The sequence below is a fragment of the Daphnia pulex genome, chromosome 3, assembly GCF_021134715.1.
Source record: "Daphnia pulex isolate KAP4 chromosome 3, ASM2113471v1".
In the NCBI taxonomy this organism is placed as follows: Eukaryota; Metazoa; Arthropoda; class Branchiopoda; order Diplostraca; family Daphniidae; genus Daphnia; species Daphnia pulex.
The window spans coordinates 5,415,893-5,442,947 of record NC_060019.1 but is presented as its reverse complement, the minus strand read 5'-3'; the positions used below and the strand labels follow the sequence as shown (position 1 = coordinate 5,442,947).

At 36.7% G+C, this 27,055-nt stretch overlaps 2 protein-coding genes and 2 long non-coding RNA genes across 7 annotated transcripts; 2 read left to right on the top strand and 2 right to left on the bottom strand.

Annotated features, from left to right (window-relative positions):
- Positions 1–13,914: 13,914 nt before the first annotated feature.
- Positions 13,915–15,709, top strand: LOC124190009. The gene is made up of 6 exons (XM_046582522.1): positions 13,915–14,323; positions 14,384–14,620; positions 14,686–14,854; positions 14,926–15,210; positions 15,278–15,457; positions 15,525–15,709. The coding sequence occupies exons 1-4, from the start codon at positions 14,044–14,046 to the stop codon at positions 14,981–14,983; spliced, it is 744 nt and encodes a 247-aa protein (XP_046438478.1). The 5' UTR covers positions 13,915–14,043; the 3' UTR covers positions 14,984–15,210; positions 15,278–15,457; positions 15,525–15,709.
- Positions 15,710–16,588: 879 nt separating this feature from the next.
- Positions 16,589–17,481, bottom strand: LOC124189937. The gene is made up of 3 exons (XR_006872718.1): positions 17,349–17,481; positions 17,167–17,290; positions 16,589–17,100 (listed from the first exon to the last, which is right to left on the bottom strand). It is a non-coding gene; the product is annotated as an uncharacterized LOC124189937 (long non-coding RNA).
- A 1,478-nt stretch (positions 17,482–18,959) lies between these two features.
- On the bottom strand, positions 18,960–21,214 carry LOC124189705. 2 transcript variants are annotated; one of them, XR_006872633.1, is made up of 6 exons: positions 20,939–21,214; positions 20,729–20,879; positions 20,574–20,661; positions 19,454–19,639; positions 19,267–19,381; positions 18,960–19,188 (listed from the first exon to the last, which is right to left on the bottom strand). XR_006872633.1 is itself a non-coding variant. In XM_046582146.1 (5 exons), the coding sequence occupies exons 2-5, from the start codon at positions 20,860–20,862 to the stop codon at positions 19,373–19,375; spliced, it is 417 nt and encodes a 138-aa protein (XP_046438102.1). In that variant the 5' UTR covers positions 20,863–20,879; positions 20,939–21,212; the 3' UTR covers positions 19,262–19,372. The 2 variants fall into 2 exon arrangements, 1 of the variants encoding a protein (XP_046438102.1); XM_046582146.1 differs by lacking the exon at positions 18,960–19,188 and having other exon boundaries at positions 19,262–19,381; positions 20,939–21,212.
- Positions 21,215–22,955: 1,741 nt separating this feature from the next.
- On the top strand, positions 22,956–25,398 carry LOC124190100. 3 transcript variants are annotated; one of them, XR_006872825.1, is made up of 8 exons: positions 22,956–23,064; positions 23,152–23,236; positions 23,297–23,479; positions 23,550–23,711; positions 23,829–23,941; positions 24,030–24,108; positions 24,178–24,452; positions 24,551–25,398. It is a non-coding gene; the product is annotated as an uncharacterized LOC124190100 (long non-coding RNA). The 3 variants fall into 3 exon arrangements; XR_006872824.1 differs by having other exon boundaries at positions 22,973–23,064; positions 23,297–23,711; positions 23,839–23,941; XR_006872823.1 differs by having other exon boundaries at positions 22,973–23,064; positions 23,297–23,711.
- Positions 25,399–27,055: the final 1,657 nt, after the last annotated feature.

Below are 27,055 nucleotides of genomic sequence, written 5' to 3'. Positions count from 1 at the left end.
TTGAGCAGCGGACCCGGCGGTTCGACCCATCACCCGCCCCGTTAAAAAAATGCCTCGATGGGTTGAGTCGGGTTGGGTTTTTTTTTCCTTTAGCCCGAACTTTGGCCCGGGCTTTCATGGCCCGGGCCACAGCCCTACTTAAAGCTAGACCCAAGTACCCCGGTCTTGACCGGGTATAAAGTAACTAGTAAAGAAGGTAAAACTTTCGAAGGTAACACTTTGATGATTATCTATTCCCAGAATATCGATTGTTTTTACCATACAAAAAAACAAGGAAAAATTGATTTTAAAGGCTGCCAAACACACAATGTTTCTTTCTGATTGTTTTTATCACACAAAAAAACAAGAAAGAACATTGCTCCATCAACAACCTTGGTTATTTTAAAGAGTGTAAAACACACACCATTTCTGTCTGATTATTTTTACCACACAAAAGACAAGACATAACATTTCTCCATCAACAACCTTATAGATAGACCCAAGGTCCCTGGTCTTGACCGGGATTAATTTAGAAGTTAAGAGTTAAGTTAGAGTTAAATCTATTCCCAGGTTATCGAACGTCGAAATGTCTTCTAAAAGAAAACGAAAGGATGAACTTGCAGCTAGGCAAGCCAAACGTAGAGCAACGGAATCTGAAGAACAGCGGTGTGCTCGACTTGAAGCAAAGGCTGTCAGTAATGCAGCAGCACGATCAGCCGAGTCTGAAGTACAGCTGTGTGCTCGACTTGAAGCAAATGCTGTCAGGAATGCTGCAGCACGATCAGCCGAGTCTGAACAACAGACTGTTAATCGTCGTGCTGAAGATGCTCTGAGGCATGCAATCGCCAGAGAAGCCGAGTGTCCTCAACAAACTGCTGCTAGACTTGCTGCTTGAGCTTCTCGATTTGCTGCCACTATATCCATGGACTACTTAAGCTAGAGGACGGGTCACTTTGACAAATCCTATGTCGGCTACAATTTTTTTTGTTACTTTAATGAATCGAGCTTCAAAAATGAGCTGGAGTCTATTAAATTATCCCTATGCGGGAATTATTTAATTTCGGTGATATTTTAATTAGAAATCGACGTAGGTGTTCGTTGGTTGTCGCCATCTAGCGGTGATTGTTGGTTGACCACTCTGTGATTCTCTGTTTTTGGTTTGGTTTGGTATGATTAGGTGGGTCTGCTATCTGTGATTCTCTGGTGATTCTCTGGATTCTGTTTGTTCTCTTTCTAAAAACCATGGAAGAGTTTAGAATTCTTAGCGCTAGGTGGAGACAACCAACGAACACCTCTCCCGTCCTCTCAAAATTAAAACGCAAATATCTATCTATCTATATATATTTACAAGAAATGTGCATTGGAGACTTATAATAGCTTTTTAAATCTCTATTGATTGACCCTTCTTCAAAAATTATGATTAAAAATCCACCCGACAAGCTATAACACGGCGGGATATAGGACGAGAGTCCTGTCCTCTAGCTTAAGTAGTCCATGCTATATCCAATTTAAACCCAAGATGAAGCTAACGATAGGCGACAAAGTAATGCAAGTGTTCAGCGACGATCTAGGGAAACCCGTCAAACCTCCAAAGCAGAATATTTAGATGTTTTTGATGCTTCCGTCCATGGACCGCTTCATGCGCAACCTTTCGTCGACAAGCATATGCAAACATTCCACTCTGAATTGCACTGTCGAGAATTGTGGCCTACAAGAGATGCAATTGTCGATCCCTACATTTGCTGCCACTGCAAGAAACTTAAGGAATTCAATCCTTTTGGAATTCAAAATTAAAGGGTTCGTGATTTTTCATCTATTCCACTAGCAATTCAGAAGCACATTCGGGAACTTACTCCTATTGAAGAAATGCTTTTCTCACCAGTAATTTCCATCATGTCTGTATTCCGGCTACCTACTGGTGGACATGTTTCTCGTGGCTACGTGGCAAATTTCAAACAAGACGTAGCCGGAATCATCAGAGAGATTCCTCTCACAGCAGCGCAACTTCCGTGCCTCGTCATAAGAAGGAGAGGTGTGGACAACACCTGTGCCGAATTCAAAGTTTGCCGTAAACGCGTTGAAGAAGTTGGCCGATTTCTCATAAAGAACCATCCAGGCTTTGCTTCACATCGCATCACTTTTAGCCAGACAAATGTGATTTGCTGCCCGAATATGGACTTTTGTTAAATATTCCGACGATGGACAGCGACAACGATGAATTGAATGTCACTGACGAAGGAGCCATGACAAGGGATGTTCCACCAGAAGACATTCTTGATCAGCCACAACCTCCTGATGTCGCTTTCGTCATTTCAAACAACATCAGGCCTCCTCAACAAAATGAAATATTAAATGCACTCGATCCGGTTAATTGGCCAACCATTTCAACTGAGCCTATCAATGAATTTGAGGTCATGTCTCGTCTTGTATCTCTGGCTTTCATCAAGTTATTTCCTCTTGGGCAAGCTGACCCAACAAAGAAAGGTCGCAGACAAGACCTATCCGAACTCATTGCTTCTAACCACTTGATGAAATATGCCGAGATTGATTGTACAAAGGAACCCGACGAATCTCATTCAAACGGGTATTCGTATTATCCGTTTGCTGAACATGAGCGCTTCTGTTTTTGGATGGTTGATCGCATACGACGCCATCGAGCCCTTGGGCAGTGTTCCGTTTTTCTGAGACAAAATCCCGAAGAAGCTGCATTGTCTATGGAGGAAATTAAGGCCATGGCTGCCAAAGGTCAACTTGACTCGGTCATCAGCAAAATGTACTCCTATACAGCCAATGTCACTGGCAGTGACGCCTACTGGAGAAAGCGTCGAAGAGAATCCCTAACTAATAAAACGCAAAGGCCCAAAAGGGGGAGGAGTTTGTGTGTGTATCTGTCTGTGTGTTTCTAAGTGTCGTTGCGCGCACGCTGCCATTGGTCGACCGTTTTCTACCTGCGAAAAGGGTAAAAAACACCCGAGGCTACGTCTGACCTCGCCCTTATCGACCAAAAAGGTCGACATCACCCGGGGCGGCCGGGGATACAATCGTTCAGGGGGGCTGAGGGTTGACGCACACACACACACACTCACCTCGGACAATGTGGGAGAAGATTTTTCCATTGGCAATTTCATTGTCCTCTATTAAATGTCTTGACGAATGTTGGGTTTGAACCATGGCTTCGAATACACGACGGGGATGAGTGCGCGGCAAACATTCCCTGATCGTGTACGCTAACCACTACATTATGAACGGATATGAAATGGCTAGTTGGATTTTAAACCAAATCTTGCTGTTATTCCATTTTCATTTACTTTTATTTATTCTGTTTCTCTCATTTAGATTAATTATACTTCACGTGACGCTATTATTATACTAAATTTTTGACAAATCACGGGCAAGGGAATAACCTTCAACAAAGGATTTACATTGCGGGCAAGAGATCCACGGGCAAGGGAAAAACAACGGGCAAGGGAATTTGCATAACGGGCTAATTTACACTAGCCCAACTAAAGACCGGCCCTGGACGGGCATCCGGTTTACTAGTCCCTTATTCATAAAACGGAATGGGGGAAAAGGGGGCGGAGTTTGTTTGTGTATCTGTTTGTTTGTCAGTCCGGATGAGCGCGCGCTGTCATTGGTCGTCGAGCTTACCGCCGGAGGCAATACGTCACCACCTCTATCCTACAAGGTTACCGCCGAAGAATAATCATTTTTAAGTATATATTATTGTTTTAACCGGTTCTTTTGTTAGCCATCACTCAGACAAGTCAAAATTTCCCGAAAAAATATTTTTTTTACAAAATTAAAAAGAAAAATCATAGAATTAACAGAAAAAACATGGTGGCTAAGCGTAAAAATTTTTAAAAAACAAATTTACCGCCGGAGGCAATACGTGAATATCCCTCTATCCTGCAAATTTACCACCGGAGGCCATGCGTGAAAAGCTCTTCCCTACAAATTTACCGAAGGAGAAAATGCGTAAATATACTCTTCCCTACAAATTTACCGCCGGAGGCAATGCGATACAACCTCTATCCTGCAAATTTACCACCGGAGGCCATGAGTGAATATTTTACACTTCCAATTTACCACCAGAGAAAATGAGAATGCATATTCTCTATCCTGCAAATTTACCGCCGGAGGCCATGTGTGTAAGAAATCTATACAAAAACATTTTACTAACAGAGAAAATGCTTGAACGTTCTCAACCCTACAAATTCACCGCCGGAGGCAATGCGATACAACCTCTATTTGGCAAATTGACCGCCGGAGGCCATGCGTAAACAAAAATTTATACTCGGCGGGCAATATAACAAGGACGGGCAAGATGTAAACCGTAAAATTAGACAAACAACTTCACGTAACGCGACGTAACGGGCAAGATGACAATGACGGCAGAGTGTGTACTAACAACAGAAAAATTAAATCGTTGAAAGTCAAAAATAAAATTGGCAGCACCAACGACGGCTTAACTAAAACGCCGCCTAAAAGCTAAAACAATTAGATCGCTCGCGGGAAAATGATTCACGGGCAAGGGAAACAGAACGGGAAAGGGAATTTGCATAACGGGCATAATTACACTAGCCCCACTGATGACCGGCCCTTGACGGGCTAAAATTTACTAGTCCCTAACTAATAAAACGAAAAGGGCGAAAAGGGGGAGGAGTTTGTGTGTGTATCTGTCTGGGTGTTTGAAAGTCCGGATGAGCGCACGCTGTGATTGGTCGACCGTTTTCTACCTGCGAAAAGGGTAAAAAACACCCGATCCTCAGGCTCCTCCCCCAAAAGCTTTCGGGGGAAGAGCCTGTGTCTGTCACGGACATTTGGAGGGGGAGCTTATTCATGTCGCAATGCGAACGCTGTGATTGGTAAGTCGCAAATAACCACCAGATGTCGTCGCCGTGATGACACAACCTTTGATGACGCAACAACCAGCATCACCACCAGATGTCTATAGCATCGCCGTGATGACGAAATCTTCAAGTAAGGTACTGGGCAGATTTCCCACGATAAAATCTATTACGGGCAGATGATTAAGCTACAGAAAAGCGAATAGAAAAACAGTCCAACTTTAGGCTAGACAAAAGTTCCCCGGATTTGACCGGGGCTCAGGTTACTCGTCTATATAAGATAGAAAAGCAAGCTTATCAGCTCGCCGAAGGGATAGTCGTAAGCCAGTTGAAAACTGTCTTAAATGACTAATTCAGGGCCTATTGTTAAGTCGGACTTATTCCCAATTCACACTTTTCTTCACAGACTTTTTGGTCTTAAAACGGGAAATTTCTGTCACAGTTCAATATCCTTGCAAGTTTTTTACGTTTAGTTTGCTCAACTCATGTGTTCCTATTTTTACAAATAAAGTTCAATAATTGAATTTAAAAATAACCATCATTTAGTCAAATAACTGCAAAACATAAATGCTAATCTGGATGTTGCGTCATGGTTGGGACATCAAAGATTGCGTCATCATGGCGATGCTATGGACATCTGGTGGTGATTAATTTTGACCTAAATTGAAAAAAGTTGTAGTCGCAACGGCCAGATGTCACTAGTCGTATTAGCAATTATTTTAGCAGTTTTTCATTAATTACAGGAGAACTAATTAAGTAAATGAAATTATCCCTGAGGGTAGTACTTGTACTACCAGAAGGCATTAAAGTAAATGCGGGTGTCTGTGTGTGTAGGAGGGGGAGGGATGTGGGGGAGTGTACGCTGTTCTGGCCAGGCTTCCAGAACCTTAAATTCAGAATCTGAATAAATTTATAGAAAACTAAACTACTGCATCGATTATCTTTAAACTTTTTGTGTAAACTTACAGTAATTTATCTTAGCGTTTAGGTAAGTTTCGATTCATTTGGTAATACTAAATTTTATTTATTTTTATGCGGATTTAGTCATTAGCTTTTTGTGACTTAGGACAACCACAAAACCCATTAGGTTGTCTGTTGACAGTCTGTTGATGTCTTGTGATTTCATGACCGATAATACCCGAGGGCGAACCTGGAAGGGTCTTGTTTTTGTTCTGGTCGCACCGCATATTTTTTGTCTAATTTTCAAGACCAAAAAGTAAAAAAAGTAAAGGTAACCCAAAACAAGGGAAGCTATAATGGAAAGTGGAATTTAGACCTAAGGGGAAAAAGTTGTAGTCACAACTTAGTCACAACAACAAGATAGAAAAGCAAGCTTATCAGCTCGCCGAAGGGATAGTCGTAAGCCAGTTGAAAGCTGTCTTAAATGAAAAATTTAGGGTCTATTGTTAAGTCGGACTTATTCACAATTCACACTTTTCTTCACAGACTTTTCGGTCTTAAAACGGGATTTTTCTGTCACAGTTCAATATCATTGCAAGTTATTTACGTTTAGTTTGCTCAACTCATATGTTCCCATTTTTACAAATAAAGTTCAATAATTTAATTTAAAAATAACCATCTTTTAGTTTAAAAACTGCAAAACTTAAATACAAATCTTGTTATTGCGTCATGGTTGGGTCATCAAAGACTGCGCCATCACGGCGATGCTATGGACATCTGGTGGGGATTTATTTGGGCGGTATATATTCGTAATATTATTTTACTCATGTTTAACCATACATTACGAATATATTTCAATAAAAAATATTCGACGAAAAGGATTAATTTTAAACTTAACACGTTTAGTAAATGACAAGCTTACACATGTAGTGGAAACTGGAATTTAAACCTAAGGTGAAAAAGTTGTAGTCGCCACCGTCAGATGTCACTAGTCGTTAAACAATTATTTTAGCAGTTTTTCATTAATTACGGGAGAACTAATTAAGTAAATGAAATTATTTTTGTTCTGGTCGCGCCGCATATTTTTTGTGTAAGACCAAAAGTCTGAAATCTGTCGTAAAACGCCCGAGCTATGGAGCGGGACATACACACATACAGACAAAGTGACATGGCTTTTTTTTTCTGCGTATGCGATTATTAGCTTCGCCCTTCGGGCTCGCAATCAAATGAAATTGATTGTTGTGCGACAGTGTCGAGTTTTTGTGTAAGACAGATGACGCAATCTTTGATGTCCCAACCATGACACAACAACCAGCATCACCACCAGATGTCTAAAGCATCGCCGTGATGACGCAATCTTCAAGTTAGGTATTGACTGGGCAGATTTCCCACGATAAAATCTGTTATGGGCAGATGATTAAGCTACAGAAAACCGAATAGCAAAAGAGTCCGACTTTACGCTAGGCCAAAGTTCCCCGAATTCGACCGGGGCTCAGTCTCTAGTATATCGATATTTATCCTCTATCGTAAGCGCCTCTTGCGGTTAGACCAAGCAAACCTTCAGCAAAACTATTCCTTATTTCCCAACACACCCGCTGCGGCGCTTCTTTTAAGAGCTGGGAAGTGGGATATTGGAAACACTTTCAGTAAAAAAAAGGAATAGAGTTGGCTAACGTCCGAAGTTGCCAGTTCGATGAAATTGAGAAAAATCGATTTGACACGAACCAGTAATAGTTCTTGCATGGCGGCTTATGGAGTTTCGCCCGTTTTAGTTTTAGTTTTTAATTTCCCATTTCAGTCGTCTTCAGTTGCTATTCTTAATTAGATAACTTCATTTCTTAGCTATCAGGTAATCTTTTAAGATTTATTTCCCCTCGATAGTCATTGTAGTTTATTTATTATAGATTTTTATAATTAATTTAAGTAAAAGGCATTATGTTTTCAAAGACTATATCCTGCCCCGAGGAAAGAGAACCCCGCGCCACCCCTTTGTCCCCTCTTAGTTTCTTCCTTCGTCTCTTCTTTCCATTCTTCCCTTGGGGCAGGAAATGGCGATATTTTTTTGTTAACACGGTAGGGACGTTTACAATGATAGGGACCCAGACCCTATCTTAGTGGCTACACCTTTATCTTTTTTTTTCAAAACCAATTTTTCTATTTACTCCTTATTTTATTTTGTAAATAAAGAAAAAAAATAACGATGTTTTTCATTTGCATCGTTACGTTATTCGTTAGTTAACAGGACCAAAAAAGCTCCGTTAACGGAGGTTTTCGTTAATCGTGAAAGTTAACGGCCCAACACTACCAATAGGTGAAATTTTGAAAATATTTTTAAAAATAAAAAATGGTTTATTTTTATTTAAGTTTTTCATTAATTTTTTAATTAGAAGTCTATGTGAAGAATTATCGACAAAATTATAATACCACCAAATATTTATTTCAAATATATATAGTGGTTTGATTTTTTAGCCTAGCACAGCGTGAGCTGTTATAGCTAACAGTTAAAATTATAAGGTAAAAGTTTCGTACGGGCAGTGGATTAAGCTCCTGTGCCAGATGTATTTTTGCCTGTCCTATTGGGCCAGTCTCCATGCAAAAACGATAGAAAACTGAACTGCATTGCATTGTTTGTGTCGGATCACCACATCACCCATCACGATGAGCGTCTTATCAGGGCTGTTTCGGTTTTGGTCCGACACGGAGCCGATGCCAATATTCGTGACGACAAGAACATCACGGCTCTTCACGACGTCTGCCTCTTTTACCAACGCCCTGATTTGGGTGACGTAATCGATCAATTGCTGAGTGCCAAAGCTACTTGCATCAATTACGGAGCTATGCACAAAAAAAAGCACTTCATTTGATTGCTCTTCATTATCACGAAGACAATCTACCCGAATTGATCGGGTATATCCATGATATGACGTTAGTTATTCCTTATATTTGACATAGTTATTCCATGATTGGACGACACGGAAATAAATTTTTCATAAATCTTGTCTGTATTTATAGTCACAGTTTATATATTTTTCCTCCTCGCAGATGCTGATCCAAATCAGAGTGACGAAAAATACCGGACACCTCTTCATTATTTCCTGCAGTACAACCGTTCTAGTTCGCTGGATTGAAGCCGTCGAAGTGTTGATCCGTCGCGATGGAGATTTAGAGAATCACGACATCACATTGGGTCGAACTGCTCTTTTACACGCGTGTTTGAACTTCTACCAGGTGGTGGAACTACCAAAGGTCTGCCATCGATTTACTGGTTTAACACAAGGTCAACGTCAACGTATGAGACAAATACAATCGTAGCGTATTACATTATTTGACTTACGCCTTGGCGGTCAATTTGGACGTCACTGCAAACGGTCGATGTAGTTTCAACGGAAGGCAGAACGGTGCTGACGCAAGCCGCTAGAATTGGATGCCACGACACTCTCCCAAACATATGTTTAGTGCTATGACTTGGCAACGTCGCCCCCCTCCCCTCCTTCTGATCAGAGAGTAAGTTGGTCTCGTCTTGTTGGTAGAGTTAATACAAGCCTGTATCGCTCTCGAATTCAGCCTCTTTCAGACTTCATTCTATGGCGCAGTTGATTGTGTTTTCGAGCCTTTTCGTTCTCCCTGCTCTCGTCACTCCATCCCTCAGTGTTTTCGTTCAGTTTTATTTTGTTTTTAGTTGATTTCCCCGGCCCTTGGGTGCGCCCATTGCTGCTAACCACCCCCTCCCAGCAACCAGCGTGGTTTGTGGGGGCCGCCATCTTGTTTCCTTTGTCTCGTGTGCTGCATATTGTGTTCTTTTGTGGTCCTGCGAGTTATCCAATCCGTCGATCATAGTTGGAATATTACACACATTCACCCACTGTTTTTCATATTGCATTTTTTTTTGGGTTGTGTGATTCATTGTCGTGTCTATATTGAGGGGCCCACTTGTTGCGCGCCCGCCATCTTTTCTCTGGGTTTGATTCTCTCTTGGCCGTCGCTCTTGTTGATAATCCGTTTGTTCGTTTGATTGGCCGTAATTATTCCGCGTTTGTCGAAATTTCTAATGCCTATGGGGGCGACAGTGCAAGTGTGTAGTAAAAAGTACAAATTTTGAAGTGGAAAACTTTAGGGTATAGGGAAGGGTTCTCTGAGTTGATTTTGTCGTAAATCATTCTTTATATTCGTATAGAGTGAAGAATTCTGCATCTTTTGGCACCAAGAAAAAAATTTTAGCTTTACTTTTAGTATTTTTTGTAAATTTTTGAAAACGCCGTATTTAACACGGCGCATATGGGGGAAAATGGGTGTACCTAATAAACTGAACGATACCGTAGCGCCGTGGGGGTTAATCCTACGACAACTTCATGTGTAGAAAAAATGTAGATCATCATTAGATCTACTCAGGGCCAAAAGGAAAAAAATCTAGCCCAAGCGGTTCAAGAGTTATTGCATTTTTTCTAGGACACGTAGTGCCATAAGAATGCACTGAAAATAGGGGGGTGTACCTAATAGTTTGGTGGGTACTGTATAAGGAGGCAATGTAATAAAAATAGGGAAAACTTAAGACATGTCTTTGTCTGTTACATGACAAAGTTTCAGACAAAGACTTGTCCTAAGTCGGAGAGGACATGTTGAAAATTCGACATAATTTTTAAAATATCATAACGACATGGTTTTGATGTAACGTTTTCCAAAATAAATTCTTGAAATGCAATATTGACATGAAATTGATATATTAATATTGACATAATATTTCAAATAAGAAAATAACTTACTATTGACATGCTTTTTGTTATATCATTTTCCGAATAAAAAATATAGACACGTACTTTACAAATTTTGTTCACATCGTTTTTCTTTTACAATTTATGCTATGAAACGGACATTTAAATGATGTACTATTTTTTATATAACATTTTCAAATAGAAAATGGACATCTTAATAAATAAATTAATGCTATTGTTTAACATCCTTTTTGAAATATGAAACGCACACATTAATCTTCCACTGCTTTTACCAATAACATATATATTTTTTTAACTGCCCAAATAAAATTGAAAGGATAGATTACATGAAACTGACGTGCAGTGAACCAAAATTCTGTATTAATCATAAAATTTTTTAAGTATGTCTTTGTTTAGGGGAAAATAGTTACCGAAAGCAAACCCTATCTCAGAGATAACAATTTTAAGACAATTAGTTGCTGGGAATTATAAAAAAAGGGTTCAAAAATGAAATCATAGAGGTTGTGAAGAAGTGGAAAAAACAAGGCTTTTTTCGTAATTTAAGGAAACACATTTCACAACATCACTGCAATCAGCAATTGGCATAATAATGTTATCTCCTTCTTCATCCTGTTCATGTGTGTCACAGACGAAGATTTTTAGAAGATGGGCCTTCATTGGGAATTCATATAAATTAATGAAATTTCCGCGTTCGTCTTTTAAGCAATATTCCTTTGAAAGAAAGAAATTCTTTTGTCTTTCCCTCTATCTTCAGGACCCGACATTTATTACTAATCACAAAAGAGTCAGCTGGCCTTGCTTTAATTGATTCAAAATGAAATGCATATGGACCATAATGATGTTTTGTAACATCACCCTCAACGAAATTGTCAAAATTATCAATTTCGGACAAACGTTTTTTTAATTGAGCTAATGGCCTTCTGGTTCCACGCAACAGAACCTTCAATCGTCCAAGAAAATTTTCAAATGGAAATGAACTAAAACAATCCAAAGGTCCTTTTAACATTCTACATTCATTTGCCAAGTGACTAAGAGTGTGGACGTTATAAATTAGTTGGTATCGTCCGTAAAGAACACCGAATTGATAAGAAAAATATTTTAAACATTCATCGGCATAATTAATCTGACTTTCTGTGGACGAAGGTGAACAAAGAATTCTAATTGCTGCGTGGAAATGTAAGAAATGTTCATACTGCTCCTCAGGAAGAACGCCTTTCAACACTAATGGTCCAGTGTATAACAGAAATGTTCGAAACTCGACAGCTTTCCAATCTTCTAAATCATTCAAACTTCGCCCTTTTCGCTGAAATTCCTCTGGAAGTTGCTTACTGCAGGTCGTTATTCGCTCGTTTATAGTTTTCTGTGAAGAAGAAGAAAGACGAAAAACGCGATCCTTTGCTTGTTTGTTGGAACGACTTGTTTTCCGAGGCCTCCTATCTGTTGCCTTTCCTTTTTCCCCTCGCCAGAGTAGTAATAATTTTTTCATAACGCCTAGGCACACTAAATGCATGTAGTCCAAAGGAAAACCTATATAATAGTTAAAATAAATATTGATATTATTTTGCAATATATAATATAACCATAGCTATAGCAAAAAATGTATAAATTATGAATTTTCTATACTTTTAAACTAGAATATCATATAAAAATCAGCCAATGTCAATATAATGGATTGAATATTACGAAATGTTAAAGTGCACGTGAATTACTATGTTTAAAAAATGTACAGTACATACAGTTTGATTCTGATATATAAGTATTACCATGTATCATATCGATGTTTAATTCAGTGAATGAACTTGTTCCCTGATGATGTTGTTTATTCCTTGTCTGTCGGAACGACATATTACTTCTTAAATCAGAATTGGTAGCTGGAAATGTCATTGAACCTCCTACTTTCTCTCCTTTTTGAACACAACGCTCGCATCCATAAAATACACCGTGACCAACACATTTTTTTACAAAACTTCTTGCTGACGCGTCACAAACGACACAATTTAATTTTACGGTGAATGATCTTCCGTCTACTTTTAAAATTCCGTTTTCCAATTTTTTCATTTCCTCGACGAATGGACTCAAGAATTCATTTAAATTAGGTGGTTTGGAATGTCCGTAGTAAATGCTGATCACGAAAGGTTTAGTGTCGGTGATGTTTGTGATTCTTCCGAGAATAGGCCACATCACGTTTGATTTAGATGACCGATACAGCGGAACGCCATCGATGTTGATGATCAACTGTAGGAAATGAACATCATCACTCACACCGTGTCTAATTTTTTTAAAAATTCCATTTATCAATCAAGTGTTCGAAGTTGCTGTCGCTTTTTTCGGTTGTGGTTCCAAGAAGAGTTCTAGCATCTTTGGGTACGTCATGGCCAAGTGATAATAACAAACGCAAAATGTCGTTGGTTGCAGTATGCGTTAAATTATTTTTCAAGGAAATACGAGCCACATTTCCTCTTAATTCATTATTCATTTTGATGACATAATTATTGGAGAATTCCATTGAAGAAGCGCTTGCGTCGTCATTGCTGCGCTCAAAATAGTCTTCATCATTCATATATCGTACAAAAGAACCGGATTCATCTATGTAATTAGAAATTAAAATAAATATCAATTTCATGTCCATTTAATTTCAAAAATATATATACTGCAAGGAAAATTGCTTTATAAAAAAGAAATGAATTGTGTCACTTGTTTTCCTACCTTGAATTTGACTCGGCATTTCACTGCTTTCACTTCCATCGTCGTCGTTGTCACTTGTTTCGTCTGAAGATGTATGATAGTCTTGGAACTTTTCAAGATGTATTCTTTCACGTCCGATGAAAACATCTTCTTGAACTTCGGGACGTTCAATGTATTCTTCAAGACCTTCTGGAGTTTCATCATTTGACAGAGAATTATTTTCACAAACGTCTTCTGTGTCCGCTGTAACAGAATTATCACTGCTTTGGGAGCTTATTGTGTTATCAATGAGATGTTTTTCGTCTTCCATTTTAAACCGTTTCATTTCCTTGGTCACTAATCTTCGCAAAGTTCTTTTTGAATAATCCTTATTCATGTTAAAACGACACTTGTTTTCTTGATAGTTAATAGAGAATTCACGAGTTATAATTTCAGAAAACAGCTACTGAGCTCGTCTAATAGAGATGGGAAATTGCTTATTCTTTTTTTGAGCAGTATACATACCTCGAATACCAATAGATGGCGCAGAAACATAAATTGGACATTCATTTTAAGTTTTCGCTTTTAAAACTTATTTTTAAGAAATTCAAAATATAATTTGATAAATAAATTATTTGTTATTTATGAAGTATAAGTTGAAAAACATTATTTTACAATAACCAAGTATAATAATTAAATCAAAAATATCTTATTTTATCATAATTATATATGGCAACGTTGTCAACAAAAGACAAACAAAGGCTTATTTCAGTGACAAAAGAGATAGACGCCATTGTACCAATTTTCGAGTGTTTCAGTTAGAGAGATATTATAGACGCCATTGTACTAATTTTATATTGTTTAAGTCAAGAAAGAGAAAGACGCAATTGTACTCATTTTCATTGTTAACGTCAAAAGGAAAGATGAGTAGTAATAAGGGGAAAGCACTGAAACAACAGAAAACCGTTGCTAAAATCACAGTCAGAGGAGGTGCACGAGCTAATAGTTCACAAAATCGCGTAGAAAATTCTTCTCCTAAAGCTGGTGGTTCTTCTGATGGTCACACAACTTCGCTTAGACAATCGAGCCGGCCAAGAAAAAGAAAGGCCGTTTTCGGGGAGGATAATGACACAATAATAGCTTCAAAACCTAAATCTGTTACTCGTGTTACAAAAGTTAACAAACCTGATACCCCTGAACTAGGTCAGTAAAAGTGAATAATGAAACTGTAAAACAATGACTAATTTTATTACATTTTTGCAGGTGTATTTGAAGATATCACAGCCTCTCAAGTTGTTTCTGTTCTTGGAGATCCTCTTCTTACTAGTACCCAGAAAGTCCATGAAGAGTTACGTGCTGATGAACATGATCAAGATGCTCAGCCTCTTGGAACGGAAAGTGATTTGGAAGATCCAAGCTACAATGGAGTCAACGATAACAGTTCAGGTAGCTCTGATACAGAGAAGTATGAAGAAACCAGGAACGAAGAAAACTTGTCAGGTTAATTTCCCTTTGTTGAATGTTATGTCTTCAACGCTTCACTACAACTTTTTTTTGGTTCATAGATGACAATAACTCATCCGGATCTGATGAAGATGATTATGTTGTACACAGCCAAAGGAAATTGACCAAGGAGGGAGATAAAGGAAGAATCGAGGCAGCTCCTGCTAACATGAATACTTTCAACGAGAGTTTGCTTACTGATAAGTCTGTGTCACGTCCGCAGATTGTACTGTAAGTTAACAGTAATAATTGTGATTGATATAATGTTATATTAATTGTTTAACGAAAAATTTGTTTGGTAGTAGCCCAGAAGCCATGCAAAGAAAATTTTTTGAGATGGACCTTAACTTACATACTTAAAGAACATTAAACTTACAATTTATTCATGGAATCATATCACTAATTGCAACTATTTTATCGTAATAGGAATGAAAACTTTGCTTAATGTTAGGAAAGTAGCATGTGATGAACCTGAAGACGATGATATTGTTCGCGATTCCAAATTTAAGTTGCCGTTAAACAATATTGCGGAATTAGAAAGGTTGGATAATTTATTGAAAATGGACCGTAAAGTCGTAAGAAAATTGGTAAATTAGTTTCTATTACATTGCAGATCTCTATATATATGTCATGAACAATGCACTTTTTTTACAGAGTTAGAACTTGCATTTTGTGGCAAGGAAGGGAACTTCAACAAAACTGTGAGCAACACTTTGAAACACGTAATTGGCCCTGATTTATGGTCGTTTTACACATTTTGTGGGATAGAAAGCAAAGCTGGCGAAACCGTTGTTCGCAAATTCAAAGGCCTTGACGTCTATCAATGCATCGAAAGTAATCATTTTTAGTTAATGTATAGGCATTTCAATCAAATTAACAAAATTTTACTATTACTTTTCAGATGCGATCCGCAATAGATTTCCAAATGAGACCGTGACTGCTATACATGGGAAATGTATTGAAGTTTTCACCAAAACAAGGAATCAGATGAAGAAAGCCGCCAACAAATAAACAATTTAATAATTTATTTTAAATTGTTTAGTTATTGTATTTGTTGACACTTGAATTTCTTGCAAAATACAGATATTTCGGATTTAAAAAAAAAACATGTCTTTTGGATGTTTTATTGATATTAAAAAATATTTAAAATGAAACATTAAAACGATATCTAATTCATGCATTTTTATTGATATCAATGTCCTGCGGTTTAATTGACATCCATTTAAGGCAGTGTTTTGTATATCTTTGTTATAAACATAATTAGACGTGGTTTCAATTTCATACCGAGGTAATATATTCAAACTTCATTTTCATGTGACAAAATTGATGTTATTTTTTCATGTCCAAACGAACTTCGTTGGGCGGACAACATTGATGTCTAAACGATATTACTCTTTTCAATCTTTTTTTGTCTAAAAGTTGATGTCAAAAGTATTTCAACAGCACATCAAAACGACATGAAAATTGTTACCTGGGTATTTCCTTTATTTTCTTTTTTTTTCATCGCATTCAACAAGAAACATTCCAAAAATTGCATTATTTTCTTTATTTTCTTCATTTTTTATCGCATTCAACAAGAAATATTCAAAAAATTGCATTATTTCCTTTATTTTCTTTATTTGTCATCCCATTCAACAAGAAACATTCAAAAAATTGCATTATTTCCTTTATTTTCTTCATTTTTTATCCCGAGAAGAATTTTTCCGTCCGGATTCGAATTTTTTATCCATCAAATCGCTGCGAAAAGCGTTTCGAATGTATACGAAAGAGCGGATAATAAACTGTAAAATAACGCTGTTGTTTCCGTTTTGAAACTGAATAAAAACTGTAAATCGGACCATTTAAATCCATTCTTCAATTGACACACAATTGCATTCCAAGTCCATCTTTAAATGCTTTATACATGAATTCAACAATGTGATCTAAAATTAATACGATAGATCTTACACTGAGGTGGAAAGCAGATTTGATAAAAATAAATCTCAAGATATTTATTGTTTTCCTTTAAATTATACAAAATGAAAACTTTGCCAAATTTCAATACAACATATCAAGAGTAGAAACTGATAATATGCAAAAAACCAGATAATTGGATAGTTGCCTAAAAATTTACGACAATTTGCAGGGATTGCTCGATATGTTGTTTTTGTTTGCAACGTCGAATGTCATTTCCAACTCGGTGATTGTGATCATCATCTTCTTCCGGATGCGCTGAATTTCGGTTTTCAACTTGGTTTCCGCATGGACAAGACGAGAGTTCAACTGGTTGATTTAGATATAGACATTTGCTTCTTTTCAAAATCGTTTGGGAGTGAATAAGTGACTCAAATGGAATTACTTTAGCGCTAAAGCCGATAAAATTACTTGATAGACTCGAGCTCTTCCTCCTTATCATGAAGTGTTCCATATCGAGATGAATTCGTTCATCTCAGCTGCAACTCCATGAGTGGAACGCGATATTCTTCACCGTTACGAGCCTGAATGTTATAAAAAAAAGAATTGTTAATCAAATGATCTAAATCATTTTATGTCAATATACGTACAGCCTCTGAATTTCTTTGTATGCCAACTCTTCACGTTCATTTTCTAGACGGCGATATTCAATTTCTAACTCATGGAATCTGCAGTTGAGTTCAGAGTACTGGCTCTTAAGCTCAGCGTTCTCATCTAGTAAAGGAAATATTGTTAGAAAATAACAAGTGAAACTCGGAAAATATGAACTTACCGCCCAATTTCTTGTTTTCACGGGTAAGCTGATCTTTTAGTTCGCAAGTTTTGTCCAGTTCGTGAGTCAAATGGGAAATCTGTCGCCTTGTTACGATTATCTTTCTTTGAAGCGTAGTAACCCAGCTAGCAGAGTATATTTCCCAAATATTGCTAAAATATTATATTCCTACAATTGAGATGTTGGTAAAATAATTTTTTTAAATATTTTTCCAATATATTTTTGCACCCAAATTTGTTGGCTCACAATATTTTTTCAATTTGTTTTATTTATTTTACTTTTATTGGTGAAATAACAGTTTTACTACTTTTAAAATTTTAACGGTAATCTGTTTGGTGTGTTTATGATTATATAGTCCAGCGTGGAATATTTATTCATCTTACACTTGTTATTAGACAAGTTCTTGTGTTTGGTCTTGAGTGGGTTTGAACCATCACACCTTGAGTCACCAATCCAATGCTATAACCACTACACCAACAGCGGTGTTATGAATGTTTTTCGACTTGAGGCAATAACAGTTTTTAACTTCTAGAAGCCACGTAAACAAGGGTTAAGAGGGGATTCCCTATAGGGGTTTGTCCCGACAGGCAATAGACAGATGCAGAGGATCTCGCCAAGGATGTCCCTACGGCCAAAAAATGGATAAGTCTAGTCCCGTAATGGTAAAATATTGTTTTCCAAGAATATTCTTCGGTCGATAACCCACATATTGGTATAATATTAGATTATTACTTTGCTGCGTCAAGGTGGCTGTTAAATTGTTTTGTTGTTTTCCCAATGAATGACTATTAAGAAAGATGAATAAATCAATATTACCTTTTTGTTATTTTCCCAATAACGGACCATTAAAAAAATAATAAATCCTTTTTTTATGAAAAAGCTATAGTCTTTTACATTTAACATGCGTTCAAAATCCTAAATGTTTTATATCGTATTCAATTCGTTAGTTCTGCATACAATTGCCTAACTGAACAATCCAATTGTCTTAAAATCCAAATCTTGCACAAGTCTCGAATAACTAACTTACGTACTTCGAATTTAAAACTCTACCTTCACGCTAACGTGATATAATTTATCTTAAACGTTAAGGAGATGAAATGTTAAAACTGCTATTATTATATATCCATATAGGTAACTCTATGGAGGTTGGTTCAAACCCACTTTCAGCAAACAAATGACTTATGAAACAAATAGTCTCAATAATCATAAATCCCTACACTGATGTAAATTAAATCGATTATGCTCACGCTGGGCTATAACCATGACAATGTGTAAGTATGCACTATCCATCTGGTCACATAGGGACTTTAATTTCATCACCGTTTCTGGTGTAGTGGTTATAGTGTTGGATTGGTGACATAAATGACGATGGTTCAAACCCACTCTCGGATTAAAAGGCAGCAGCTATCCAATCATTTAGGATTTTGAACATGTGGTAAATGTAAAAGACTATAGCTTTTTCATAGAAAACGATGTATTCCTTATTTAATGATCCGTTATTGGGAAAATAAAAAAAATTATATTAATTTATTCATCTTTGATAATAGTCATTTATTCGGAAAATAACAAAAAAATTTGACAGCCACCTTGTCGCAACAAAGTAATAATATAATATTATACCAATATGTGGGTTATCGATCGAAGAATATTGTCGGAAAAAAATATTTTACCAATAAAGACATGCTAGCTGGGTTCGTAGGCCTACTTGGATGCGTTCTTTGTCTTCAAAGCGACGACGCAGATGTTCGAATTGATTTGGCTTGAGCTGAGTTGGTCTTCATATAGCTGATATTTTCGTAGCTGAATTTCAGCTATCGAACTTCCTTGCTTCAATTTTTTCCTGTTGACCAAATAAATTTATTGTGATCATTTTCCTTCAACAAATTGTAAATTAATCGTTGTCTAAAAGTATACAAACGAGTTTTGTGGCTGCTGATGTCGATAATATGCTGTTGAGCTCTTCCACTTAGAGTGTGTACTCATGAAATTGCAAATCTAACTTTTCTACTTGCTTGGTGTACGTTTTAACTGGCCTGGAAAAATAAACAACGATTTAAGAATAATTATTCCATCCTGTTCAAGAATAATCTACAATGGGATCTTACCCTTTCTTTGTAGGCTGACTCAACTTGAGAAATAAGCTCGACTGCAGAGACAACAGAAGACAACAGCTCCTTCTGCAACTTTGACTTCTCTTTCTCAGCCCTGAATGAACTACTTGATGAATCTTTGCTGGTAGAATTATCAATTGGGCGTTTCTCAGCTCTGTTCTTGAGATTTAACTTCTTCGCCTAGATATTTTCAAAATAGAGAATTATTCTTCTCGTCGGATGTGTGACGTTCAGGCCAGCGACGTTCAGGCCAGCGACATTCAGGCCACTGGCCTGAACGGGAGACATTCAGGCCAGTGCCAGGGGACTTTCAGGTCAGTAAGATATAGCCAACCCCTTTGCCATAATAATAACTCTAGCCTTAAATGAATCACCCTCCTACACTAAAGAAAAAAGGCAGCGAATTTTATTGAAATAGTCTGTGATTTTAAATTTTAGTTGAATGGCAAGTTAGGAAGTGTATCATGAACTTTTTAAACCATTACCTCCATTACTATAAAATACTTGAACTTTACAAACACACGACGGTTCTGTAATGTAAATCTTTATCTGACGGATTTTTTTATCCTCATCAAATTTACGTTCAATTTCGCATGTCAGTGAGAAATTTTAACTCGGGAACTCTTTCAGAGATAAGATGTCGTCTCAGATAAAATTTAAAAGCTTCATGTGAATTGAACATTGAAGAGCTCGCTTACTACCTATTCTTCCAATCAACAACCCCAACGTTACTTTGTATCTATTTTTGTTTGTTTTTGTAACGATTTTCTTTTGTTTTTGGTATTTTCTGCTCAAAATTGTTTTGTTGGGACTTGTAATGAAAAACTTCCCTAAATTTATGCTAAAACTGACTTCTTCTGACGACACGAAACTGACCCCTTCCCAACTTCTAAAAATATTTCTAAAACGCCAAAACACGGTATGTAGAGACTCAAGACTTTGAAAATGAAAATTTACCTACTGCAGCCACTGGCCTGAAAGGATCTGGATATTCAGGCCAGTGGCGGGGACTTTCAGGCCACTGGCCTGAATGTCGCTGGCCTGAATGTCACTGGCCTGAATGTCCGGGACCCTTCTCGTCTTGTCACATCAAAACGCTTTAACTAAAAATTACCGTTAACTTCTTCGCTACTGTATAGTGAATTATTCTTTCCAATGACTTATTCCTTGGCAATGTTAAGGTTATTTCTTTTATTACTCGGCTGAAAGAACAGAAGCAGAATTATATATAAAACATTTGTTCTCACAGAAAAAATAAACAATTCTTACCTTAGCTGAATGCTATCACTTCCAGAAGCAGCCAATCTTCCCAAACTTCTCGCAAGAAATAACCAGATAGCCAGTTCCATAAGCTCAACTACACAGGGGCTTCCGATATACCCAGATCCTCCAGTGAAAAACATCTTTTCAGTCAACACACCTATAATAATAAACATAATTATATAAAAATATTTGTTCTAGCACAAAAACAATTCTTACCTTTCCAAATTAAGGAAAAAAACAGACGTCTACACCAAGTTTCTTAGAAATGAAAACATATCGTCTGCTTCACAAACATAATTATTGATTTGAAAACAAATGACAAACGACAGTCGTTTAGAACATTAAAAGAAACACAACTAACAAATTTACGAAGAAAACTTTCACCATGAAAATATGCTTGAATAGAATATAATCAAGGATTCTGACAGCTCTATCAATTGGCGACCACTCTGGTTGAACTGACAAACACTACAGCAGACGACTGATGAAAATTGTCAAAACGTCAACAACAAGCACGCCGAATGGGTCTAATCAGCATATAGCTATAAAGCGCACTAAACCAAAAATATGAAAAAAACAAATCACTGAAATCAGTTGACAGTTATATTCTTAAAAATAAATAAGAAGTTAACAAAGTTAGATTCAGTTATGAACATTGTTATCATTGTGGCTTATGAGGCGATGAGGCAAAAATATAAAACAAAAATAATTCTAAATCCTTAATAGCTACGCCTTTTTTCTTTTTGTTGATTAATGCTATTTAGCTTATTGTACCAAAGTATTGCTTTGTTTAGCTACCATTCGTTTCAAATTGCCGTTTTCTTTGTTTTTTCTACTTTACTGTGACTTGTTTTAAAGGGATTTCTAGCTTAGAGGTATAGCGGTGGCATACGACATCAATGAACTAGAGTTCGGACCCGGAAGAATACATAAAGCTTTATCACAAGTTTAATCAGGTGTGTTTTAGCGAATTATGTTGACACATCATAATTATTTTCAGCAATTTAACATTCCAAACATCGTGTGTTAAAAATTAACGTAATACGAAAATGTAAACAAAGATTTACTGCTTGTAAAAAATTCGAATGGAATTCATTTACAGTCCCCTCCATAAGTATGGGATCACCCCGCACCGTTCCATAAGGCGGCGTGTATTTTTCATATGGGTTTTTCGGGTGGCAAAAATCGAAAAAATGACATAAATTCACCAAACTTGGGATTTATGTCATTTTACGTTTTTTCTATTGTCTAAATTTTTTTCAGATTTTTTCCCCTATTTTTTATGCCTAGAAAAGTGGCGCACAAAGTATCGGATCACTCCGACGCCGGCCGTGTTGTCTTATGGCGCAAATGGGCTAAAAAATTAAATATATAAAAAGCAATATGAAAAGCCCATTTGCGCCATAAGACAACTTCTCGGGCCGAGAAGAATTTTAGCGTCGCAGGACCATTCCGTTCGGCTGTACTTAAAGTAAACGCGTCTTGAAAGAGTTTTATTAGAGTTTTTCTGTTGCTTTTGCTTTTTCAGCAGAATTCTCAATTTTCTATTTTTTGGTCACGAAATAATCGGATCTATTTTGAAATTTTTAAGAAACTTACATTTGCCGTTTTTTATTTTGATATAAATGAATTCCATTCGAATTTTTTACAAGCAGTAAATCTTTGTTTACATTTTCGTATTACGTTAATTTTTAACACACGATGTTTGAAATGTTAAATTGCTGAAAATAATTATGATGTGTCAACATAATTCGCTAAAACACACCTGATTAAACTTGTGATAAAGCTTTATGTATTCTTCCCGGTTCGAACTCTAGTTCATTGATGTCGTATGCCACCGCTATACCTCTAAGCTAGAAATCCCTTTAAACGTCACAGTAAAGTAGAAAAAACAAAGGAAACGGCAATTTGAAACGAATGGTAGCTAAACAAAGCAATACTTTGGTATAATAAGCTAAATAGCATTAATCAACAAAAAGAAAAAGGGCGTAGCTATATGTACATTTAGGATTTAGAATTATTTTTGTTTTATATTTTTGCCTCATCGCCTCATAAGCCACAATGATAACAATGTTCATAACTGAATCTAACTTTGTTAACTTCTTATTTATTTTCAAGAATATAACTGTCAACTGATTTCAGTGATTTGTTTTTTTCATATTTTTGGTTTAGTGCGCTCTATAGCTATATGCTGATTAGACCCATCCGGCGTGCTTGTTGTTGACGTTTTGACAATTTTCAACAGTCGTCTGCTGTAGTGTATGTCAGTTCAACCAGAGTGGTCGCCAATTGATAGATCTGTCAGAATCCTTGATTATATTCTATTCAAGCATATTTTCATGGTGAAAGTTTTCTTCGTAAATTTGTTAGTTGTGTTTCTTTTAATGTTCTAAACGACTGTCGTTTGTCATTTGTTTTCAAATCAATAGTTATGTTTGTGAAGCAGACGATATGTTTTCATTTCTAAGAAACTTGGTGTAGACGTCTGTGTTTTCCTAATTTGGAAATGGAAAGGTAAGAATTGTTTATTGTGCTAGAACAAATATTTTTAAATAAATATATTTCTTATCATAGGTATTGCTCAAACTTGGTGATCAGCTCTAAACAAGTTTTCACATTTAAGACTGTTTGACTGAAAAGATGTTATTCACTGGAGGAGCTGGGTATATCGGAAGCCCCTTTGTGGTTCTTGGAATCCGGCTATGTGGTTATTTCTTGCAAGAAGTTTGCCCACTCTAATAATGGAAAAAAGGCTCAGTGACTGCCACTGCTCAGTTTCACCAATGTGTTCTATATAATATAGTTATATTTATTATTTAATATCTAGGCGAAGAAGTTAAATTTCATAAACAGCTAAGAAACACCCAATTGATAATTCTTCCAGCAAAGATTCATCAAGTAGTTCATTCAGGGCTGAGAAAGAGAAGGCAAAGTTGCAGCAGATGCTGTTAATTATCACAATTAAAATATTGATGACAGTTCAACACAGGTATGGAAAATAAGTGGATAATTGTTTTGCTGGACTTATAATAGTTGATATGCAAGATAATTAATATTGAATGTGTTTTGATTAATAACTGTAACCTGTTAAGTTGGTATTTTTCAGTTCATTTCAGAAATGACTTAAGTCGAATTCAAGAACTTAATAAAGGAACTTATGACATGGCATTTATTAAAAACCATGCAAAGAATAATGTTGCGTCCCTCACATATTTTCCAGTAAATATTAACACGATATTAACTTTAATCTGAGTGCAAGTAACTACATTTATTGATTAAAACTAATTCAATTTTACTTCTCATTCAGGGCTAAGAAAGAGAAGTCAAAGTTCCAGCAGGAGCTGTTTCATGCTCATCATTAAGTTGAGTCAGCCAACAAAGATAAGGTAAGATCCCATTGTAGATTGTTGAGCAGGACGGTCTAATTATTCTTAAATCATGGTTAATTTTTACAGGCAAGATGAAACGTACACCAAGCCGCCACTCGCTAAATAATTTTGATCCAAAGTTTCAATTTAAATTTCCGCTTCGATTTGACCATTTCAACCACTTTGAACTTTCCGCTCAATCGCACGTCTCGCTATAGCTGACGTGTTGCAGTGGAGAAATTGGCAGCAACTGATGCCGTTCCACAACTCGTCCCTTTTCGGCATTTCCACATTGGATATTAAACAAAAGAATGTGAACTGCTGCTGTTTCCAGCTATTGTAAACCATCCGCAGTTATCCGGGTATGCCGTTATATAGTCTAGAGTCAAGTTAATTTAATAGCTGACGTCATAATATATAGTCGACCGTGAAAAACCATCTTTTTATCTTTGCGCTGCAGGGCAGGCGGAAGGAATTTCGTGAGAAAGTGCTGGAATGGAGTCGTATAACTAAAAAGGCAAACGTCTAGCGATCAGTTCGATGGATGTGAACGATGTGAGAATGCGACGTCCAACTCTGCACCTGTTTACATTACACAAAAAAGCAAGTGAAGAGCAGATGAACAGGTCTGATTTGAGCGTCGATTTTTGTAATGATGCGGTCAACATGTTCGGTTACGGCTGTCAGTGGTGCACATCAACCGGATGGTCTCAGGATTCCATATGCCGTGCAGACTCAATTTTATATTCGCTCCATCTGTCGTTTCTCGACTGGTCGAAATTGGCGACACAATTAGATATGATTTTGTTTTACTTTCCCTTTTCTTAAAGAACTTGTTCCTAAAGCGACAGCAGACGACAAGATTCGCTAACCACACGCAGATTTTAATGATTATTCTTTCCTTAATTAAATTTTGCATTCTTTTGTGCCTCTGTTTGACATTTTCCATTCTATTGTTATTCATAACAGGCAACTTCCGTCTGATTCTGTTGCTAGGAGACCACGTCGAGATATATGGGCGAGTCTCTTTATTGATAAGCGACAGCTATGGACGATGATGAGGATCAGCTCGACGAGCGATAAGCGTTCCTACACTGGTAAAAAAGTATGTATACCGGCTTTGTAATTATAACTATCACCTGCTATGTATTAGTTGTGCGCCACCAACTCGACTTCTTCGAAATTTTGAACTTATTTAACGAATTTCACTGATAGTAAAATTGTTTGCTGATTTCGTTTTACTATCATGTCACTCTCGAGATGTTATTGTAAATGAATGGAAAATAAAGTATCTGTCATTAAAAATGCTGTGTGAATTTTAAAACTTATTATCGATATTTTAAGTTTAAAAAACTGAATATCGATTTGATTTTATGACAATAATTAAACGGGATTTAAATGGTCCGATTTACAGTTTTAATATAGTTTCAAAACGGAAACAACAGCGTTTTTTACTAATTTGAAATCCGCTTTTATGAATTGATTTCGAACGCTTTTTGCATTGATTTGAAATATTTTAATCTCGTTTCCGCACGGAAAAATTCTTCTCGGGTTGCATTCAACAAGAAACATTCAAAAAATTGCATTATTTTCTTCATTTTTCATCGCATTCAACAAGAAACATTCAAAAAATTGCATTATTTTCTTCATTTTTCATCGCATTCAACAAGAAACATTCCAAAAATTGCATTATTTCCTTTATTTTCTTCATTTTTCATTGCAATCAACAAGAAACATTCCAAAAATTGCATGATTTCCTTTATTTTCTTCATTTTTCATCACATTCAACAAGAAGCATTCAAAAAATTGCATTATTTCCTTTATTTTCTTCATTTTTCATCGCATTCAACAAGAAACATTAAAAAAATTGCATTATTTCCTTTATTTTCTTCATTTTTCATCCCATTCAAGAAGAAACATTCCAAAAATTGCATTATTTTCTTTATTTTCTTCATTTTTTATCGCATTCAACAAAAACATTCCAAAAATTGCATTATTTCCTTTATTTTCTTCATTTTTCATCGCATTCAACAAGAAACATTAAAAAATTGCATTATTTCCTTTATTTTCTTCTTTTTTCATCGCATTCAACAAGAAACTTTAAATAAATTGCATTATTTCCTTTATTTTCTTCATTTTTCATCACATTCAAACAAAAAACATTCCAAAAATTGCATTATTTCCTTTATTTTCTTCATTTTTTATCGCATTCAACAAAAAACATTCAAAAAATTGCATTATTTCCTTTATTTTCTTCTTTTTTCATCGCATTCAACAAGAAACATTAAAAAAATTGCATTATTTCCTTTATTTTCTTCATTTTTCATCACATTCAAACAAAAAACATTCCAAAAATTGCATTCTTTCCTTTATTTTCTTCATTTTTTATCGCATTCAACAAAAAACATTCAAAAAATTGCATTTATTTCCTTTATTTTCTTCATTTTTTATCGAATTCAACAAGAAACATTCAGAACGCCAGTGCACGCCAGAGCACGCCAGAGCACGTCAATGCACGCCAGAGCACGCCAGTGCACGCAAGAGCACGCCAGTGCACGTCAATGCACGCCAGAGCACGCCAATTCACGCCAGAGCACGCCAGTCCACGCCAGAGCACGCTAATTCACAACAGAGCACGCCAGTGCACGCAGAAGCACGCCAGTGCACTCCAAAGCACGCCACTTCACACCAGAGCACGCCAGTGCACGCCAGAGCACGCCAATGCACGCCAATTCACACCAGAGCACGCCAGTGCACGCCAGAGCATGCCAGTGCACGCCAGAGCACGCCAGCGCACTCCAGTGCACGCTAATTCACGCCAATTCACACCAGAGCACGCCATTGCACACCTGAGCACGCCAGTGCACGCCAGAGCACGGTAGAGCACAGCAGAGAACAGCTCAGCACTTGAAGTTGCTATAATATTTTTTTCACTTGTTAAAACCATTTTTTAATTACAGGATGT

Bases quoted from the DNA above. Each gene is read 5' to 3' on its own strand.
- LOC124190009 (XM_046582522.1), top strand. From the start codon at position 14,044: ATGAGTAGTAATAAGGGGAAAGCACTGAAACAACAGAAAACCGTTGCT. The intron at 14,621-14,685 runs GTTAATTTCCCT...TTTGGTTCATAG, and splicing joins GAACGAAGAAAACTTGTCAG to ATGACAATAACTCATCCGGA. The intron at 14,855-14,925 runs GTAAGTTAACAG...TTTGTTTGGTAG, and splicing joins TCACGTCCGCAGATTGTACT to TAGCCCAGAAGCCATGCAAA.
- LOC124189705 (XM_046582146.1), bottom strand. From the start codon at position 20,862: ATGTTTTTCACTGGAGGATCTGGGTATATCGGAAGCCCCTGTGTAGTT. The intron at 20,662-20,728 runs GTAAGAATTGTT...CTGTTCTTTCAG, and splicing joins AGTGATAGCATTCAGCTAAG to CCGAGTAATAAAAGAAATAA. The intron at 19,640-20,573 runs GTAATTTTTAGT...GAAAATATCTAG, and splicing joins CAGTAGCGAAGAAGTTAACG to GCGAAGAAGTTAAATCTCAA.